The 21840-nt window shown below is 42.5% G+C and overlaps 1 protein-coding gene across 50 annotated transcripts in view; it reads left to right on the top strand.

Annotated features, from left to right (window-relative positions):
* Window positions 1–21840, top strand: part of LOC147708230 (uncharacterized) — a 2035583-nt gene that overhangs the window by 1262385 nt on the left and 751358 nt on the right. For 47 of the 50 annotated variants that reach the window (XM_086926979.1, XM_086926974.1, XM_086926953.1 and 44 more), the window contains 2 exons: window positions 5380–5430; window positions 19724–19774. In XM_086926979.1, coding sequence (XP_086783105.1) covers window positions 5380–5430; window positions 19724–19774 — 102 coding nt within the window. The remainder of the gene's footprint in view (window positions 1–5379; window positions 5431–19723; window positions 19775–21840) is intronic. The other 3 variants (XM_086926952.1, XM_086926951.1, XM_086926937.1) reach the window with 1 other exon arrangement.

Here is a 21840-nt window from a genome sequence, read left to right as displayed (position 1 = left end):
TGCTGGAGGGGGTATATTCCCTGTGTTCCTTTACTTAAATTGCAATTGCTCACCAGTTATTTTGTCTTCCTCCTTATATTTAACATGGCATTCTCTGGTATGTCTCAACCACCACCTTTCCTGAATGAATTAGGGGAACCTGACATTCCCTGGAAAAGGTGGGAGGGTATTTTCAAATCGTATTTAATTGCCATAGCGGGAAGAAACTATTCATGTGTTAGGAAGCAACACATCCAACTACACAATTTAGGGATTCAAGGAAGAAAGGTTTTTGAAGATATCACAGGTAGATTATTAGATGATGAACCTTTAGAGGAAGAACATGTAGGTGATGTATATGAATATACTTTAAAGAAACTAGGAGAACACTTCAAGGTGAAAGTTAATGTCGTCTTAGAGAGACATACATTTTTCAAGTGAATCCAAAATAAAGAGGAAAAAGTCTCTTCATATATCGCAGTTTTAAGAGATATGTCAGCCACCTGCGAATTTGGGACTTTAACAGATTCCCTCATTTTGGACTAATTAGTTAGATGCACCAACGATCACAAGGTACAAGAGGAGCTTCTAACACGTAATCCTGATCTAGAGCAAGCGATCAGCATAGCTAAAGGGCTTGAACACACGGCTCATTGTATGAGAGATATGAGAGGGAAAGAGAATGCGAGGGAAAAAAATGTGTCCAAAACTAATGGAGGTGATGAGGCTGTGTGTAAAATTGGAAACAAAGGTAGAGAGGAAGTTAAGAAGAAGGTGGAGGGATTACAATGCTTTAGGTGTGGCAGTGCCAACCATCTGGCAAACAATTGGAAGTGTCCAGTTAAAAATATGACCTGCAGGAAATGCAATAGAAAAGGGCACTTTGCTAAGTTTTGTAACGTTTTTGGTCCAAAGGTGCATATGGTAGAAAATCCAGAAGAAGAAAGGGCGGAAGGGAAAACCTTTATCTTCCAAATTAAGGATTCTGAAACTGAGGAGGATATTCTTTATCCTAGTTGTGAAATAGGCTTGGATGGCCAAAAATGTAAAGTGTATACAGATTCATGTTCCCCTTTCACCTTAATAGACATAAAAATGCTAGAGGAGAAATTTGGTGAGGGGAGATTGGAATTGGAGAAAGCTGACATTTGTCCTAAAGGTTACAATAAAGGTGAAATACAATTGGAAGGTATGGCAAGAATGAGGATAACATTTAAAGACAGGCACACAGTAGGCAAGGTGTATGTGGCCAGACAGGGTTCATGTTTGTTAGGCTGGAGGCATCAGAAGGAGTTGGGGATCAAACTAGATCCCAACAATCATGAACAGGTTATGTTGATAGAGCCACCGACCATAGGAACAGCCTTGTTAGAAGAATTTTCTGATGTTTTCAATGAGAATTTAGGTTTATTGAAGAACTATATGCACAGAATTGTTTTGAAGGAAGGGGCTGTCCCTGTTATGCATAAAACACGCTCCATTCCTTTGATGATGAGGGAGCAATTAAAAGTTGAAATTAATAAATTGATAACTCAAGGAGTTATACAGGAGGTTGAGTGTTCAACCTGGTTGGCGCCCATTGTTATCACAACTAAGGATGGGGGGTGGAGTCTTAGGTTGTGTGTGGACCTCAGGTCTTTAAATGCCAATATTCTAGTGGGCAGGCACCCATTACCAAGAATAAATGAGATGTTGAGTACTATACATGGGGCAAAGTTCTTCACTGTTTTAGACTTATTCTCTGCGTATTACCAGATCAGGCTACATCCTGATTCTCAGCTATTGACTGCCTTTACCACCCCTTTTGGCAATTTAACATTTTTGAGAATGCCATTTGGTTTGGCATCGGCAGCCTCAGCATTTCGGAGGGCAATGCAGCATGTGTTGAAAGATTGTCCTAAAACACTGTGCTTTCAGGATGATGTATTGATCTATGGTTCCAACGAGTTGGAACAAAACAGCAATGCACGCACTGTGTTAGAGGAGCTGAGGAAAGTAGGTTTCAAGACAAAGAAAAGCAAATGCAAAATTGGTGTGTCATCAGTGGACTATCTGGGGCATACAATTTCAGAAGAAGGAATAAAACCTAAAATTGATCTTGTGGATGCTGTAAGAAGTGCTCCAGTTCCGTCTAATAAAGAAGGGTTAATGGCGTTCCTAGGGTTGGCAGAGTACATGTCAAAGTACATTAGGAACTTTGCGATGGTGTCACAACCTATCAGAGACTTGGTCAAGAAGGATGTTGAGTTTGTTTGGGGTCAGGAACAGAGCACAGCTTTAGAGGAAATAAAGAAAGCAATCATTTCTGTGCCATACATAGGAAAATTTCAAGTGGATAAAGACACAATACTTTTCACTGATGCTAGTGCCAGAGGAGTTGGGGCCACGTTAGCTCAAAGACTTGGTTCTACAATCAATGTGGTGGCTTTCGCCTCTAGGACACTTACAGAGTCAGAGCAGAATTACTCAACGGTGGAAAAAGAGGCCCTAGCTGTGTTTTGGGCAGTTAAACACTTCAAGTTCTATGTGTGGGGCATCCCTTTCAAGATACACACAGACCACAAACCTTTATTGTCGTTGTACAGTAAACAAGCGATCGAGAGTATGACGCCCAGGATTGCCAAATGGTGTATAGGCCTACAAGGGTACAATTTCAAAATGGTGCATGTCCCAGGTCCTCAAAACAAAGTTGCGGACTATTTGTCAAGGGCCCCAGTAAGGGAGAAAAGGAAAGAAATCAAGGAAAAAAACTTTGTAATGGAGTTAAGACAGCCAGCTATTGTGATGGATCTGTGGAACACTGAGATGGGTAAAGATGACGTAATACTAAAAGTCAAGAAATTGGTCGTCCACGGTTGGCCAAGCAAATGTAAAAATTTGTCAGAGGATTTGCAACCGTTTTGGAATGTTAAAGATGACCTGTCTATTGAATGTAATAACTTGTATAAGTCTGGGAAGATTGTTCCCCCTGCAAGTATGTTAAATCAAATTTTGGATCTTGCTCATGAAGGACACTTGGGCAGAAGTTTATGTAAGGCAAAAATGAGAGCTGAGTATTGGTTTCCAAAAATGGATCAGTTAATGGAAGAGAAGGTTAAGGAGTGTTATGCGTGTGGGCTCAGTGATAAGTCTAGGACAATCAGGCGAGCACCCCTCACGCCTGTGCAGGTTCCTGAAGTACCCTGGGACAAGTTGGGATTGGACATCACAGGGCCCCTCCAAATTAAGAGTTCTCAAGATGCCTACCTTCTAGTACGAATCGACTATTATTCAAATTGGATAACACATAAACTGGTTCACACCATTGACACTAAGGCTATAATTGGATTTTTAGGAGACACCTTCTCTAAAGAAGGGATTCCCTCCACGTTAATCACTGACAACGGTGTGCAACTGGTGTCGGAGGAAATGAAAGTCTTCCTTGCTGAACTGCCAGTCAACCATGTTCGTACACCCCTATACTGCCCTAAAGCCAATGGTAAAGTAGAAAGAGCCAATAGGATGTTAAAGGAGTGCATACAAATTGCTAGGAGGTCAGATTTATCAGTTGAACAGGCCTTAAAAGACATGCTTTGGTCATAACACACAACACCTAGTCTCAGCACAGGTTACTCCCCCTTCGAATTATTGAGAGGGAGAAAAGGGGGGTCCAAGTTGTCTCCCAACTGGTTATTCCCCAAAGAACCGGTCAGAGTGAACAAAGAGGATTTCAGAAGGGATGTTGGGTCACGTCAGGACAAGTACAAAAAATGGTACGACCGAAAGTGGGGAGCCAGGGAAAGGGTGCTGAGAGAGGGACAGTTGGTGCACATAAGGAAGCCGGATGGCTTGGGTAGGAAAGGAGATAAGTACTTTGCGCCTGAAAGAATAAGAGATGTGCATAAAAACATGGTAACCTTGGAGAATGGAAAGAAATGGAGTATGGACAGAGTAGCCCCGGGGAAATCCAGTGCTGAACTTGGGGTTCACAAGCGTGCTGAGGGGAGAGAAGACGTGTGTGATCAGCACAGTTTGAGAAGAAGCACCAGGTTCCGCAAAACCCCAGAGTGGCATAAAGATTTTCAAAAAATATAAGTGTCTACACTCCAGAAGAGTTTTCCCTAGCCACGTATCTATGTTCTTATACTCGATTGTGTTTTCCTGGTGGGAGGAAGAGGTGTTGTAACCTCCCACTGGTACAGCTCTCCCCGGTTCCCCCCCTCCTTCCCCTCCCTGGTTGGTACCACCTTGTAACGTCACTGAAGGTGGCATTAGAACGTTCGCTGAGAGAACTCAGTGTCTCACCCAGTGCCTGCAGCTGGGGATGTGCCTATCTTATTTTAATAAGAAAAACAATAAATAAGTATTTCTACTTACCCCTTTGTGTAGTGTCACATTACTATGATAGGATACCTGTAGATCTTGAGTGGACAACGTCATTATTGATAATTGATGGGCTAGCTGGTTGGATCCCAAGAGAGGTATTCTGGTTGGATTCCAAGAGAGGTATTCTCAAGCCGGACACTGGCATGTCAGCATGTGGTTCTAAGAATGTTCTCCCTTTCTTTATCCTTGTAATTCTCAAGTTACTAGCCAATGATAGTATGTGGCATATTTGCACAGATTTCATCAAATCATTTCTACGTCTTTGCTATACATAATTTAAATACTGTGATGAATGTGGTGATGTGCTGGAGAAACATCACCTCACTTTCCAGGACTATAGACAGTGTCTTGAGATGCAAATTCACATCTTCAAGCGCCAATGACAATTTCTCTATAACACACCAATCCTCAACCCCACTTACATCACCTCTCATCGCTATGTAATGGTACTATAGTATCTGACTGTTGAGGTATTGTCTCGGTCAGTGGTGTTTCTATTTCATTTTAAAGACTCTAGCTTAAGAGCAGCTGCTTATAAACTGTATATTGAATACCATTACATGAATTATCCAACATAGGCATTACATGAACGTGGTTGCGGTTTGGAGCGAGTAAGGTCATGATTTTTGTGGGATTTTTGTTTATAGAAGCAAATAATATCCCTTTTGACCACCATTCATTATGCTGAATAACAGCCAGTAAGAAGACTTGTGAATCAGATATTTTGAAGTTGTTGCTTGGCAATCAGCATTTTGCAATTATGAAATATGTTGTGTTGATTTTAAATGGGAGAGCATTACTTGAATATGTGTGCTGTAAAATTACAAGGCCAGGAAGCCAAGTAATAAAGCTATGATACTGAGTGGATTTAAAAAAAGTCACCAATATAAAGTCACCAATATTGCTAGGTAAACCTAAACAGTACTTGATGATATGCAATTATCTCAAAAAGCTCTGCCATGTCGAATGCTTACCATGAAAAAAGACTACCTAAAAATTTGAATTAGGATATTTATGATAGCCATTTGTTTCTAGATCACAAGAAGGAAAAAAACGAAACACATCACGCCACACCAAAGGCGAAAGGTAACAAGAGTTGCTATAAAATTGTTTGAAGTCTTTAATGTAAGTAGGAAATGATCACAGTTGGCTTTATGAGCACCTTAGAAATACCATCTTCTTTGTGGGTGTAAATAGGGTTTGAGAGACTATTGCGTTGGTGCCTTCTTCTCGCTTGTCTTCAACTGTTGTACTCTTCTACCATGTCCTTTATCAGATTTACATGAAGCACTTTTCCATGAGGGCTCAGCGGCTAATTAGGTGGCAATTCTCAGAAGGATGAAAATGGGAAAAAATATTTTGGAAAGAAGCAGCTTCTTGCCTTCCCACCTTGCAGCCCAGTAATTCACTAGCTCAAAAGCATAAAATACTATTCTGAATTTAATGTGGCACAGCAGAAACTGGTTAGAGAGGGAAAGTGTAGTGGATGACTCACAGGAGATGGGGGGACACAAGAAACAACTGTCCAGCATTCAAATCCCAAAGTTCTAAGTTCTGTTGTGGAATGCCCACACCAAGTGCACACGTGGGGTGAGCATTCCATACAGAATGAAGCATAAGGAGAGACTACTACATTATCCCCCCATCTAACTGCATTTCAACAAAATAACTGGGAAACAGGACAGCAGAAGAGGCAAACAGGATGGGAAAGGAAACGGGGAGGAACAGGGAAAGCATGGAAGAAAAGAATGGAAGAGCATCACAGAGAACAGCCAGTGAGAGCGAGCTCACAAAAAGGAAGGAGGAACAGATTAGCGGAATCTACTTGGAACAGAAGTAGTCTTTCGCTACTACGCAGTCTCACAGGTGAACTAGCATTAGAGAGAAAGCCATTGGACACATCAGGAGGACTGCAATATGTGCTTCTGTTGGGAACATGTCCGGACAGCTTAACAACTCTGGACATGTTCCACCAATGTTTGTTGTTGTACATCCTGACAGCATTTCCACAAACCCTATCCTCTACCATGGGATTAGAGAATTTAGCATCCCCTTTCCTACTGGGCATAGGAATTTTCACAGTGTCTCAAACAACAAATGTATGTGGAAAGGATCTTTTCCTAGCATCAAAATAAGATTTTGGCTTAACTGAGCTTGGAAAACGTTGTTCCTCACAAGATCATCCACATCCACAATGGCATCCATTTTCACCCACTGAGACATCCACCCGGGACACACCTTAGAACAAGGCTTTCTCCCCCGCAACAGTTCAAAAGGGGAAACCTGTGTAGATGAGTGGTGTGTGGTGTGGTAAAACCACATAATGGATCGCACAGCATTGTGAACATTGCACTTGCTAGCTAACACCCACTGCACACAGTTGTTCAATACCCTGTTTATTCATTCAACAAGAACTTTGGTTTGTGTGTGATAGAGTGAGCTTTTGGAGCAAGTAATTCCACCCTGAACTAGGAAATCTTGAAAATCCTGACTAACAAACTGTACCCCATTCTTGGAAACAATGGTGGAGGGGAACCCTCCTGCAGGAAGATATCCTTCATGAAATCAATGACATATTTGGAGTTCGCTCACCCAAGAAACTGACCTCCAGCCACATTGAATAGTAATCTATGGCAACCACAGCAAACCGTGCAAAAGGTGGAAGAAGATTGCAGGGACCCACCAGATCAATACTAATTTTATCCCAGGGCTTCGCTTGAAATTCAATGGGTGGTAGGGGGGAGTTCTCACTTTCAGACCCTTTTCAGCATTGGAACACCAGACACACTCTCCCACAAAAACATCAATGTCCTTGTCCCTAAGGGGTCGCCAAAAACACTCTTGTAACCTTCGCTTGGTGAACGTTTTTTCCAAATGCTCTTCATGGGCACCACTGATCAACCTGCCCCTCAGTTTTTCTGGAGGAACCAAACTGACACCACGCACCAAGACACCATCTTCCACGGAGAGCTCCATGGAGATTTTTGCAAAGGTTTGTAAAGAGTAAGGTACACTCTTTTCCTTGGGCCTACCATTCTTGACACACTTAATGACCTGGCGCAGCAAAGCATCTTTGGACAATTCATCCCTCCATTCTACCTCACTCACAGCACACATATCACCCAGAACCATGGAAGCAATAAAACAATTATCCTCATCATCACAAGAAGTGAATCAATATCTGACACAGGAAACCTCGAGAAAAAATTGCCCAGCCGTTCTTGTTACCTGGAAGATAGGAAACTTCAAAATCATACTGAACCAACTTGGTGGGCAGTCTGGTTATCCTGGGAGTATGCTCTTTAATTTTGTCCCCAGAAAGAATGGAGACCAGCGGGCTGTGATCAGTGCATACCTTATGAGGCTTGAACATCAACCACATCGAAAGACAAGCAGCAACCTGACACATTCAGAGGTGGAGCCGAAAACCCTCAGAAATAAGGAGTGTCAACTGGAATGATGATCAGCTCTATATGCTCTTTGTGGGTCCTGCAGTTGCCTATCAATCATCGCCATACAAATATGGTGAATAACTTGCAGGAGATGGGCGGATGAATTAACAGGTAAGCTTTATTCCTGACAGGGACTGTAATTCATGTAAAGTTCTGATGCTGGTTGAAAATAGACCATCCCTTGGAGTATAAATATGACAAAAAATACAATAATCCTATCATTCTGTTAAATCGCACAATTGTTCTACCCCCTACATGCGACCCCTACCTTTTCCTTGAAAGATATCTGTAATACAACTCCAAATTTATATCACAAAAGCGATTTAATTCAAAATATTTTTATACAATTATGGTAACATTAAAAAAGTCACAAAATGTATTTGACGCTATCTTTTTTTGATAAAAACACAGTTCATTTAAAATACAGTACAATTAAAACATCATATAATACAAGATTTCATTTACAAAGAGAGAAAAGAAGGGGTTTGACAATATAATTTGTCATTCATACAGCATATCGATTGGGACAAATTAATAACTCTGCCTGATTTACTTTACCTTACAATGTTTACAATACCAAGTAGGCCCGTAGATTATGCCACCAATTCCATTAACGCGTTTCGATGGTTTCTTATTATTATTCCATCTTTTTCAAGACCAAAGTTAATTCAAGTCTCTCTGTCTATCTCATTATATATTCACTGTAAGCATCCTGTATGAAACAAATAAGAACAAAAAAAGACTTGTTTTGGCTCTATTTTCAGTGGAATCATTAAACTTGCAGATCTCTGGTTCTTCTGATTGGATGTTTGTCATTTTGTTCTTGATTTATTTATAAAAAGGTCTATTCTTCTAAATTGGCGTGGGATTTTTCTTGTGTTGTGTTTCCACTTTGTTGCTGTTTGAAGTGCTCCATAAATGCTTTACACATTGCCTCTAAGTTGAGCCTGACTGCCCTGTGCCAAGCTACTGGAAGGTTGAGTGTAGGCTAATTTAAGGTTTGCTTGTGACTTCACCCTGTCAAGGACTGTAGTTTCTGCTTGAGTAGGGTTTCATCCCCTTCAAACAATAACCCAATTTCCTACAAAGACCATGCAACAAATGTCTGGATTGTCACACCAGAGTCTTTGGAGCTGTTGGAGCCTTGAGCATCAGCATGTTTATCACTGTCTGTTCAACAGCTGTATATCAGCATGCCCACACAATATTTGTGTAGTCTATCTAACACCAAGGGGATCAGATGGGTTTCCAAGCTGAATCAATCAATCAATCAGGAATTTATATAGCGCAGTGCACATAAGGATCTCAAGGTGCTGGATCAGAGCAACTCAAGTGTGTTTAGATTGTAGATAGTGAATTATCTTCTGCATTACAAACTGCAATAGGCCATTTACATTCAAGAAGATAATAGTAAGTTGTTTTCATCCCCCCAGAGAGTGGGTTATGTTTCAGAGGTCGGCACCATGTCCTACAGTGTCAACGAGCATGGATTATGGGGTGAAGTGTGCCTGCCAGAGACTATGAGGTGGCTGAACTGGGAGAGAGGGATGGTGGGAATAGGAAATTAAAAGTGGGAGGGTAGAATGTGAGTTTTCACCTGGGGAGAGGGAGAGAGAGTGAGGCCGGCACCTTCCTAAGCTCCACCCAAGCACCCTTCCCTGGTGTTTAAGGCCTGCCTGCTGCCCCCTTGCCTTCCCCACACCGCCAGTCGAGAGCTGGGAGAGGTTTTCAACTCACCTCTCCTTGGACCCTGAAGCAGGGTCTTCGGAGTTCCTGTCCACCAATACCCGCGACAGAAGAGGAAGAAGCGCAGGGTCTTTGGAGTTCCTGTCAGCCAAAACCATTGACAGAAGAAGAAGCACTGGTCCTGAGAGGTAGAAGTGAAATTAGGCAAAGCTGAAAGAGCAACCAGCACAGCCCCAAGCACTTTAGTGGGGAAGGGAGCAGCCAAGGACTGCATACTCCAACATCACTAGCACCAGGAGGTGCGTGTGAAATTTCCAACACGTCGGACGTGAATAAAAGCAACCTCCGGCTCCCAGGGCACTGGAGCCTGCTTTTCTGACCTGCAGCATCCAGCAGAGCACCAAGCACTTTAGTTAGGAAGGGGACAGCCAGAGACTGCATCCCCCAGCATCCCTAGTGCTAGGAGGGGCTTGCGACATTTCCAACACACGAGGCGCATAAAAGCAACCTTGGGGTCCTGCGGTGCGGGAGCGTGCTTTTCTGACCTGTAGCAGCCAGCACAGCACCAAGCACTTTAGTGGGGACGGGGGCCGCCTGGGACTGCATCCCCCAACATCCCTAGCGCCAGGAGGTGCCCGGGACTTTTCCAACGCGCCGGAGGTGCAAAAAGCAACCTCGGGCTCCCGCAGCATGGTAGACCTATATTCTCACCTGCAGCAGCCAGCACAGCACCAAGCACTTTAGTGGGGACGGCGGCAGCCTGGGACTGCATCCCCCAACATCCCTCGCGCCAGGAGGTGCCCGGGACTTTTCCAACATGCCGGAGGTGCGAAAAGCAACCTCGGGCTCCCGCAGCATGGTAGACCTATATTCTCACCTGCAGCAGCCAGCGTAGCACCAAGCACTTTAGTGGGGACAGGGGCATCTAGGGTCTGTAGTAACCCCAACATCTGCACTTGGGAACTCCTCGGCTAAGGTGTAGTCTTGTGAAGCCACGTGAAGGTGAAACAATTTCACATTTTATATGTTGGTTTTTTTCGAAGACTTTTTGTATAATAGGGAAACAGAAGCCTACCTCCAAACCAAAGACAGTGGATGCAACATTGGATTGCTACTTACAAAAAGTGGTTGGGGCACTAACTAAGGAGATAGAAATTGCTGAAAGTAGACTCTCATTAGCTCCTTGCTCAATTACATCTGTCCCAAGTGACTGTCAAATAACCTTTTCAGAACCAGTTGCTGAACAGAGGCCACATCCTCCTTTATCCTCTACTGTAATCATCTTGAGCCAGGGGGTTTTACATGTTCCCAATGAAAGAATTGACTCTCACACTCATCCAGTGGAGAAACCTACTGTACCGCTAGTCTCAACAGGAGGAAAAAGAAAACGGATGGACCTGGCATGGGTTGACTGTAAATTAAAAGGTCATTCTCCAAGCAAACTCATCTAATTGGAAATATCCCTAAGACCCGGAAGGGAGGAGAGAGAATTAGTGTATCAAAAGATCTGGATTGTAATGGTAATGGTAATAGTAATGTTGATAAATTAGGTAGAATTGTACCTGAGTCTCTGACACCCATCCTGGCTAGATTAGCTAGTATCGAAGAGAATCTTACTCGAGTCCTGACAGGCCTAGTTAATATTTTGGTTTCTGAAAAACAGATTGATAACGTTGCCTGCCTAAGAAGTTCTGACTTAATTGATATTACTTCTAGTGCCCCGTTGAGCCGCTTGACTTTCCTAAGCCCAATATCTGCTGAAAACACCCTGGTTCCTCGCACAGAGCACCTTCCTAATAATGTTAGTAACAACCCCGCAGTTTAATTAACTCAAGAGGCCATCAAGGCTTGGAACCCTGCTAGGATTAACATGAGTCCTGGTCAGGGGGCCACAAATTAACCACGTTTACCAATGACAGTTAGGGGTGGAATATCACAAGGAAAAGTAAATGCAAATGGCACAGCTTACGACCAAAGAAGTGGGCGGTGCGCAAAAGATGTGTTAAATCTACCATCGGAATGAAACCCTATACCTTGATCCTGAAGGGGGTCCCCTGTTTGGCCTTTGGTTAGCAAGAAACATGTAAAAGCCTTGTCTACAAATCAGCTTGACTAGTAATATGCGACAAAGGTGACATTTGATGCACAGTCACCACAGCACTGAGCACCAAATGTCACCTTTGTCACATATTACTTGTCATGATGCATATATTCTCTGACATACTTGCAAATGTAAATTTGGGTATTACTATGAATGAAGCAATTTATAAAAGCTCTTAAATACCGATATGGTTTGTGTGTGTATTACAATTGATTGTTCATTGTTTGCATAGACTTTTGAGTAATCCTACTGCCTCAAGAAATATTTTTGCACCAGACAGAACCAATTGAAAAAATTATTATGGCTAGGCGAGTGAGCTGGTTGGGTCACATGACTAAATGTGGGGGAGGGGATTGTTTTGTCTTCAATTTAAACAATGCACGGTGTGTACCTTTTGTCCTACCACACTTTAAATACTCATATTGTGAGTCGATTGATGCTCATCCATCAGGTTTTTTCTACCCTCCACAACCTAAACACATGGGGAGAAAACAGACCTTGTGGTGGATTTAAGCACACATCTGCTCACTCAGCCTCCTCCATTTAGTCACCTCTACCATTTTGATGTGCTTCTTGGGCTCTTAGAAATAGACTGCCTAGCTGGGAATTTTAGACAACCAGTTGCCACAGCGAGAATGGGACTGCTCTATAGTGCTCAAGGGAGAGGGCTAAAATAGATTAACTGACTAATAAGGATTCTGTGGACCTTTCTGAAAGTTCCTCCCCTAAAATAAATATAAATAGGAAGAGTCAAGATAAATTCAAAAATTGTTCTCCATGCCACAACTTAATTTTAAATGACACCTCAGCTAGGGAGAACCCGGGCCTCCCTACCACTATAACTGATCAAGTCATGAATAATGAAACTGCGGGGTTGGGAAACAGGGTCACAATAAGCCTTTACTTAAACTTATTTCATGGAATATAGCAGGTATTCATCCCAAACTGACTGACGAGGTATGGTTAAAATATATCAGAGGTTTTGACATCATCTGTCTCCAGGAGACGGGGTATAAAAAAAGATATTGTGCTGAATTGTTGCTGTTCCTACACTACACAGTCGACACAATACCCTCGCCTGCATGGAGGTCAAAAGGAAATTAAATGAAATACCAGTATTTGTAAAGCACACAGCTACCTCCGAAGTGGTGTCCCAGCACTGGGGGCCCTTGGGAAGATTAAGCGAGCTATTGCACAGAGTCACATGGTGCAGGGCTAACCTGCCGCCAGCACTGGGGACTGAACTGTGAACCCCGTAGTCCGGAGCCAGGCCCCATGGCCGCTGCGCCGCACCTCTTCCACAAAGAGGGTTGGTTGTGTTAATTTTGGTTAAATATGAGACCATAAAAATTGTTGGTACATCTCCATGCTTCCAATTAAATATGATCTATAACATGTTACAGGTTAAGCTACTAGTGGTGAACTGGTATTATAATATTTTTAATCATAACAATTGCCAGGTTATTGAGGCTTGACAGGCATAAATAAGTAACATTTTTGAGAAATGACAACCATTACGTATTCTCTGGGAGGGTGATTTTAATTGTTCTATTTGCCCCCAAATCATTGGCCATGCCTGCGTAATGTTAAGTATAGAGGGATAGTCTCTGACACACTTCACTCACTCCCCTTAGGGTGAGGCCCTGAATTCTATTATTTTGGAAAATGATTTGGGCCTCATTAATGACTTACCTAGTAATTCCTCAATACAGTGCCCAACTTATGCTGGTGGAGGTAGGGAAAGCTTTATTGATTTTATGTTTACTTCACCGAAATTCTTGCGACTGATCAGAGACTTTGAGGTGGAGCCAAACATCACGAATGATCATAATCCCCTCATAGCATCCCTTAGTATACTAGCCCAAACAGGGAACGTGAATGGCCATCAAGTCCATTGTAATCCCAACAAAGGGGTAAGACTCAACTGGAATAAAGTAAACCCCTCTGAATTTGAGGCACAAACCATCATAACTAATTAAAACTCGATTATGAGTTGTTTATCCCATGATTTGCCCCTAGCCGAGATTATTCATGAATTTTAATTGATTTGCTCTGATGTAGCTAAAAATTTGACCAAATCAATTAAGGTTAAAAACTTCCTGTAAAAAAGATGGTTTAATGTGGAATGTTCAAGAGCCCATAAAATTTTAAAGCTGGCATTGCACGCAAATCCTCGAGATAAGGCTCAAATCAAATATGCTTGGAAGGCTTATAAAAGTGTATTTAAACAGAGGAGAGAAGAATTGAGGTGCCTAGCTTGGGACAATTTGGAGAGAGCTAGTTCCCTTAAGGACTCGAAAAGCTTCTAGGAAATCATAAATTGCCCACTGTTTAGTGAAGAGGTGGGCACAATGGATTCCCTGATCCTGGGGGATGCCTGGGAAGCTCACTCTGCATCTATATTCAACCCCAATGGGAGCCAGCTCGAGGTACCCAGTGAGGATTTGACCCTAGATCTAACCTCAGCCTTTTATCCAAGCGCTCCAATCTCAGTAGCCGAGGTTGAGGAAGCTATAGCAAAAGGAATTGGCATGAAAGCTCCAGGTCCGGATGGAGTGCCATTAGATCTTTTTAAAAGTAATCCTAAGCTCTGGACCCTATTTTTGACCAATGTGTTTAAAGCAGTGGTGACCGGCCCCATCCCAACAACCTGGAAGGAGGCGATTGTGGTCCCCCTGTTCAAATAAGGTAATAGAAGAGACCCTGTCTGTTAAAGGCCGATCTCCATTATTGATGCCACAGTGAAGCTATTGGGAAGGGGCGTTCTCGCCCGACTTGAAACCTAGCCGTTGGACACAGGGGCGATAGCAAGAACACAGTATGGCTTTAGGAGGGGAATGGGCAACACTGAACAGAGCTTCATCTTGTCCCTGATTATGGGCAAGTACATGAAGGCCAGGAAGGGTTCTATCCATCTGGCCTTCCTGAACTTGTCCAGTGCTTTTGATACCGTAACTCGGTATAAGCTGTGGGCATTAATGGGGAAAATGGGAGTCGAAGAAGCTCTAATTTCTCTTCTTCGTAGGCTCCTCGCTTCCACATCCGTAACTATAAGATACGGTCTACATGGGGATAAAACTAGGCCTATTGCCTCCACAAAAGGTGTTGGGCAGGGATGTATTTTTGCTCCTTTTCTTTTTTTAATTTACACCAATTGTTTCTATGCTTTTTTGTCTAACAAAGAAATTGACTGTCCAAGTATTGGGGCACCCAGGTTCTGTTACTCTCTTATGCAGATGATACTGTATTAATTGCCCTGACAGCAAATGGCCTCCAAAAGTTACTTGATGCATGTGCAGATTTTATGCTGGCACTTGATATAAAAGTACATTTTATTAAGTCATATGTAATGGTGTGTGGGCCTAAAAAAAGAAAACTAGGAAATACACTGTAGTGGCGAAGAGAATTGAAAAAATTTACAATTTGAATTTTCTAGGGAACCTTTTTAATAATAGGTTGAACTGGGATTCAGATTTTACTGTAAGGGTGCCACATGCGTGCAGGGTTGTTGAGGGTTTTTTCGTGTTGCCTATAAACTGGGCCATAAACCAGTGACTGAACTAGTTACACTTTATAAAGCCAAATGTGTCTTTGTGGCAACATACGAAGAAGGAGTATGGGGTTACCATAACAGTCGCCAGTTACAAGTCATGGAAAATAAATTAATAAAAAGGCTACTGATGATTCCAAATAGTGCCCCTACAATCTTTTATCATCAGAAGTTGGGGCTTGGCTTTGTAGAGGATTGCATATTGCTCCCTGCTTTTATGGGTTTAAATCTGGTTATCAGAGGATTTGGTGTTCTCCAGAGAGATTATAAAAGATTGTCTTAATCTTGATGGAGCACTAACTATCACTTGGCTACAATTTGTCAGGGATGGCTTTGATAGGCTAGGCTTGGGTCAATATTTTGAGTGCCCAGCCGACATTCATGAGAATGTGAAAAATATCATAAAAGATGTGCACTCTGTAAGGGCAACTATGCGCCGATCTCAACCCGAAGTAGCAGGCCCCCCTGTTTATTCCCCGCCCAGCAGCAATTTTTCTTAACATTCACTATAAATATACAGACAAGATTCTATTTAACAACATTTTGTCTACTTACTCTGCATTTTTAGTTTCATTTCTGAAACAAACTGGGTGGGCAGACAATCTAGTACCCTGCCCCTGTGATAATCTGACAGTCCAGAGCACATTTGCACTCTTTATAAAGAGCCACGCGGAAAATTTGTACTCCCCAATTTAAAAGAAACTTGGCTATGTTCTTATATTGAAGGTTTTAATTACTTGCACTCTTTTTTGTCACATATGATATATGCATTAAGGTCTCAAACTATATTAAAGTTGCAATGGCAATTAGAAACGGTATTAGTGACTTTAGTTTAATTCGAACCATTCAATTCGTTATTATATACTTTAAGCTATGATGTATTTTTATGGGCGAGGGATGCGCCTTGACCGAGGACTTACAGGTACATGCATCATTGGTGCCGTTTGCGATTCCTTAATTGCGAAAATTAAGGAATCGCAATTAAGGAATCGCAAATGGCAATGCATCAATAAATCGCAAAAGTGTTAGCGATTTCTTAATATTCCTTATTTGCGATTCCTTAATTACGAATCGAAAATAAGGAATCGCTTTACATTGATTCCTATGGGCCTAGAGGCCCATAGGAATCAATGGGAAGGCATTTTCATTTTGCGAATTCGCAATTAAGGAATCGCAAAATGAGAATGAAATTTCAAGGGTGCAGGGGGGGTCCAAAGGGCCCCCCCCTGCACCCCTGGAATGTCACGTAAGTACATTTTACTCACACACATGTCCCAAGGGCATGTGTGTATGTAACATGTAAGTGTCAAATATGCATTTATTTGCATTTTTTACACTTTTCGCAAAATTACCATGAAGGTGTACTTCATGGTAATTTTTCCCTACAAAATTGCGAATTCGCAAAATAAAATTAGTCTTGCAAAGCATTGCGATTTCTTAAATGCTATCGCAATTTGAGAAATCGCAAAAAATTACGAATTCTTAAATTGCGAAACATGAAAAATAAATGATGCATCCCAATAAGTGATTTTGGAATCGCAAACGGCCGATTTTTGCGATTCGCACCGTTTGCGATTCCAAAATCGCTTGATGCATGTGCCTGTAAGTGCCTCGTACGGCAAACAGTTTCACTTCCTTTTAATAGCTGAACTGTATGAATTACCCTTCTCGCTGCTTTGTAAGTAGGTCAACGGAATTATAATCTGTAATGTCGTTTTTATGCACTTTTATTGTTCTCTTTTGAAACCAAATAAAGTTATTTTGATGATGAGTGAAGAAAAAGAAAGGGGGTAGTAGAACGCAGGCGATAGTCAGTCTGACTATAGGGTTGAATAAGACTATCTGGTGCATCCTGAACAGAAGTTCACAAAAAAAGGGGGACAAGGAACGCATGACGGTCCCGCATACATGCTCCTCAATTAATCTGAAGTAATCAACAAAATAGTATTCAGTTCCCTGGAAGAGAATATGAAAGACACGTCAGTGATGAACTGAGCAATCAGCAAGGGGGGGTCTGTTTGCTCAAGAGCTCTCACACACCCAAATGGGTGTGGTGCTTCATCATAGGACGTGCTTCTCATCGGGCCAGCACTGCAATGCCCGATCAGCACCAATTAGGGGGCTCTTTGCTGGAGGAAAGTATTGCAGTTTAACGTTTTATACAGTTCTGATGGTAAATTTCACCTTCATCACTAGTAACATGCCTTGAATTGCTGCGCATGTCACTAATCAAACAACCTGTATAGTGCTGTGTTTAGGACGTGAATTGTCCTGTAAGGTTCTACTTTGTGTTCTAGGTCAGTTTTTAAACTTCTTCTTGAAGGTATCTTTATACACTTCAGTTCACTTTCCAGTGATATATAGTGATCGGTCACCTTCGCTAATACATGTAATATGCTTCCAACCACTGTGTAGATTGGGTAGCATGGTCCTAATGAATTGACATTAGATCAACACTGACTAACAGCTGCAAGAAACATGTTGACGCACCTATGCACAATACTTTGAGCTGACACAGGCCATTATCTCGGCTGTCAGCCAATACTATTATATTTTAAACCAGACAAAAGTACACACTTTCACTTACACCAAACTACATTAGTGGCCCCACACCTTTATCCACACTTCAAGTAGGGTAAAAATAAAATATCTCCAGCAAAGAGCCCCCCTTGTGTGTACCCATCAGGCATTGCAGCACTGGTCTGATGAGGCGCATGCCCTATAATGAAGCATGACACCCATCTGGGAGTGTGAGGGCTTTTGCTCCTGAGCAATCAGACACCCCCTTGCTGACTCCTCAGTTCATCACCAAACTGTCCTGCATATTCTCTTCCAAACTAAGTGTTGGTTTATATGGGAAATCAAAGCAAAGCAGTGTGAAACGCTGTTTTGCATTACTTTGCGTCAAGGGGGCGTTACATGGGTGGGACAATGGTAATCCCTTGCAACCACCCATGCTTTTTGATGCTAAACCCTATTTACTAACATCAGTAGACAGGATTTAGTGCCAAAATATAATGCTGCTGGAAAGCAGGCGGTAAAAGGAGAAATGTTTTCATTTCTCATTTTTTCTGACTTTGCACGCATGCTGCACTACCCAGCACACCTACTAAGAAGGAACAAATTTAGGGTGTGTCTAGCCATTGTATTTTGTACAGGAAGTATACCCTTCCTGTACACAACTTGTGGTAGTCTCAAAAACGCACTCTAGTACTATGGCGCTAAGGTGTGTGCCTGACGCACGGCAGCTGAAATAAGTGCTGGCACTAGGGAGAGGAGAGGAGAGTGTCATATCTCTGTGTATATTGGGCTCTCTCACTGTTATGCAATGCAGCACAGCCTCTTTTGGTGCTGCGCTGTGTTCACTGATTTGCTTCAGAATCTGGGCCCTTGTGTTTTGGTTGAGGCAGAGGGTGGGGGTGAGGGCTTTTCTTATGAGTGTGGACCTCGGTAATTTTAATAATAGATGAGAAAAATTATGACATAAAGGGAGATGTGAAAAGCACATTTATTTATAGGGAAAACTGACATTATAAACATACCTTCGGCAAGGGCAGTGTGAAACCCAAAGATTGTGCCTGATCACAGGATGTTCACCTGAAGTGCAAATCATTGAGGCAGCAGTTCATAATGGTCAATCTTTAAGGTTTTTATGTGACAACTGTTCAAAAGCCATGTTAGCAACATAGGTAATAACAATCAAACGTGTCAACAATTTATATTTTTCTTATTAAAGTAATGAAGGGGATAATTTACAAGTTCCTTACACCACATTTGCGTCATTTTTAACATGGGAAAAGAGACGTACGGGGGCGCAAGGGGCTTGTAAATAAGCCCTGAAGTTTCTAGCCGTTGTCTAATAGGGAAAAACTGCAGTACGGCATTGGACAGTTCTTTAGCTCATGGTGCAAGCTTTCTTCCAAATGTGAGCGGGGAATTTTTCCATGCAGGCTCTCATTTGGAGTATTATTACTTATTATACGATACTTGTGCCAATTATGTCTGTATTAGAACGATTTACAAAAGACAACCTATGCCACTGTCATCGTAAAATACAAACAAATTCGGAGCAGTGGTTAATTTGTAGAAAAATAAGTGCTGGAGCTCTGGTCAGGAGGCAGCTTGGACCATCCCATTTCTCCAGTTAGCGCAGCCCAAAACAGAACCAACTGCTAACCATGAATGTGGGGAGAGGATGTGATTTAATGGCTATAGCTGCAGACTGCAGAGCTCAGGAACCAGGTTGCGTCTAGGCGTCTACTCAACATTCTGTGATTCTGGGCAAATCACTTAATCTCTCTGTAAATGTATGTGTCCTTAACTGGTGCTCCTGAAAAGCGCAGTGTTGATACTTAAGTGCGGCTCAAAAAATTAAGTACTGAGTCAGAGCTATTTTAGGAGCTGGAACGCTGATTTTGTGACACACTGCTCCGTTGTGGTAAACAAAGTTTAGAATAATTTTTTTTTGATTATTCCTTTTCCTGTTGTAAAGCTGTGATAAACAACATTAAAAATGTGTTATTCCTGTACTATCAAATGTGGTACATCTACTTCATCTACTTGATTTAATTTAATCATGTCATATTTCAGAGGCAGTAAAACAGAAAAAAGCTAAGTCTGCGGCTCCCTTGGAGAAGAAAGGTAAATATGAAGGGGCCATATTTACTCATTGTTTGCATATTTTGTCATGCATATCATGCTACATCAGTGGAAGCTTTATTTATTGTCTGCTTCATTGGATAATACTCTTCGATCTTAGACTAATGATCTATTTATAGCAGGTACTTGGTAGTTACCATCAGCAAATCCCTAAAAATTAGTTTCATTCAAAATGTTGTGTAAGCTAAAAACTGTTGCTTCTGTTTTACAAGAAGTGCATTTTAGAGGGTGTGGCCAAGGTGGATAACCATGAGGAGGTGTCCCTTCCGAACTCTGTTGTCAGTCTAAAGCATTGTCTCAAACAGATGCATCAAAATGTCTAAACTCGAGTGAATGTGTTCCAGGAAGGCTCTGAGGTAGGGGAGATTGTAGTTTAAGGCAGAGCAGGGATGAAGAGCTCATTTTGGAACAGTATGCAGACAAATGATTTGAACGCCATTGGAGGCCTGCCAAGATGGCGGATATGCCGACGATACCCAGCTAGTGGTTTCGCTGGCACAAGAGAGCAACAGGCAAACTCCGGAAGGCCTGCTCAAATGCTTAGAGGATGTCAAGGAGTGGATGACTACCTCCTCCCTAAAACTAAATGGAGATACAACTGAGCTCATGCTCCTGGGCCCAGCCTCACCAGTGCCTTTCATTTCCCTATGGCCCACCTGTCTGGGCACCTCTCCCACCCCTAAGGAAAGTGTAAAGAGCCTGGGAGTATGGCTGGACAAAAGTCTCTCTTTCTCCACCCAGGCCACTAAGTTGTCCGCCACATGTTTTGGCTTACTCAGAACACTGAGGAAGGTTCTCCCCCTTCTACCATTGGAAGCCAAACAAGTGGCAGTACAAGGCCTGATCCAGTCCCGTCTAGATTCGAACAACGCCCTATATGTGGGGGCCCCTGAGATGACTCTTCGGAAGTTGCAGGTGGCACAGAACTGTGCAGCCCGCACCCTGCTACAGATCCCACGCACTCAGTCAGCCAGGCCCGGACTAAAAAGTCTACATTGGTTACCAGTAAGGCAGAGAGTGGCATTTAAGGCACTATGTATTGCCCATCGGGCCTTCTGGAGGACAGGCCCAGCAATCAATGACAATCTAGTCACTCCTTACCACCCAAGTAGAAACCTTCGCTCCACGGAGGCTTTCCTGGCGGTGGTACCCAGAGTAAGGAGAGCCAGGGCCGGAGGCAGGATGTTCTCCCTGAACACATCGAAGTTGTGGAATGCACTTCCTCTACAACTCCGGTCCAACTCGAACCTGCTCTCATTCCGCAAACAGCTGAAAACCCTACTGTTTGCTAAATCCACCGAGTTCTAATCTCTTCTGCACCGCCCATCTCTGTCTACTTACTTAGCGCTTGGACGCCCTTGGGCAGCAATCGCGCTTTACAAGTCCATATACAATACAATACAATACAATGTGGCCTTTTAAAACCGTGTGCGACTTTAGTTATCACTTGGAAGGGAAACTGTCTGAAATGGTCAAGTAAAACCTGCATGGGGATGAGGTTTTCCCTTGTTGTGCACATGAGCAGTGACGGGTCAGAGAGTAGGAGACAGGAGGCCCAAGGACCTTGTCCCATTGAGCAAAGGCCAGCAGTTCTACCAGCATAGCAGTCATGAGCCCCTCCAAAATTTCCATTCTGGGCCTTTCATCAGAGTTGGAGCTGTATCATGGTGGTGATGGTCAGTCTTTCCTTGATATTTCGGTTGCCAATCCACCAATTGGCCTTCACTTGTGACGATACCTCGAGTACCTTTGTTTTTAGAAAACTACTTCTTTGGGAACTGTGGCTGGCGTTTGTGCCCTAGATGCATGGGAAATTAACTTAGGCACCACAATATATAGTAGCTTCTGACCTTTAAAGACCCTAATACCAACAGAACAGTAAAAGTTGCCTCAAGAAACAATAACGTTGTCCATTTAAAGTTAAAAAATCAACAGAACTGTAAAAATGGGGTGCTGCTACTAATACAAACTATAATTCCACAAAGGCAAAAGAGACTGAACCAACCAACATCAAAGAAATGCTTAATGCACCAAAGAGTGATCCTTGT

The sequence above is a fragment of the Lissotriton vulgaris genome, chromosome 6 (genome assembly GCF_964263255.1).
Source record: "Lissotriton vulgaris chromosome 6, aLisVul1.2, whole genome shotgun sequence".
Lineage (NCBI taxonomy): Eukaryota > Metazoa > Chordata > Amphibia > Caudata > Salamandridae > Lissotriton > Lissotriton vulgaris.
This window is presented reverse-complemented; position numbering and strand designations above follow the sequence as displayed.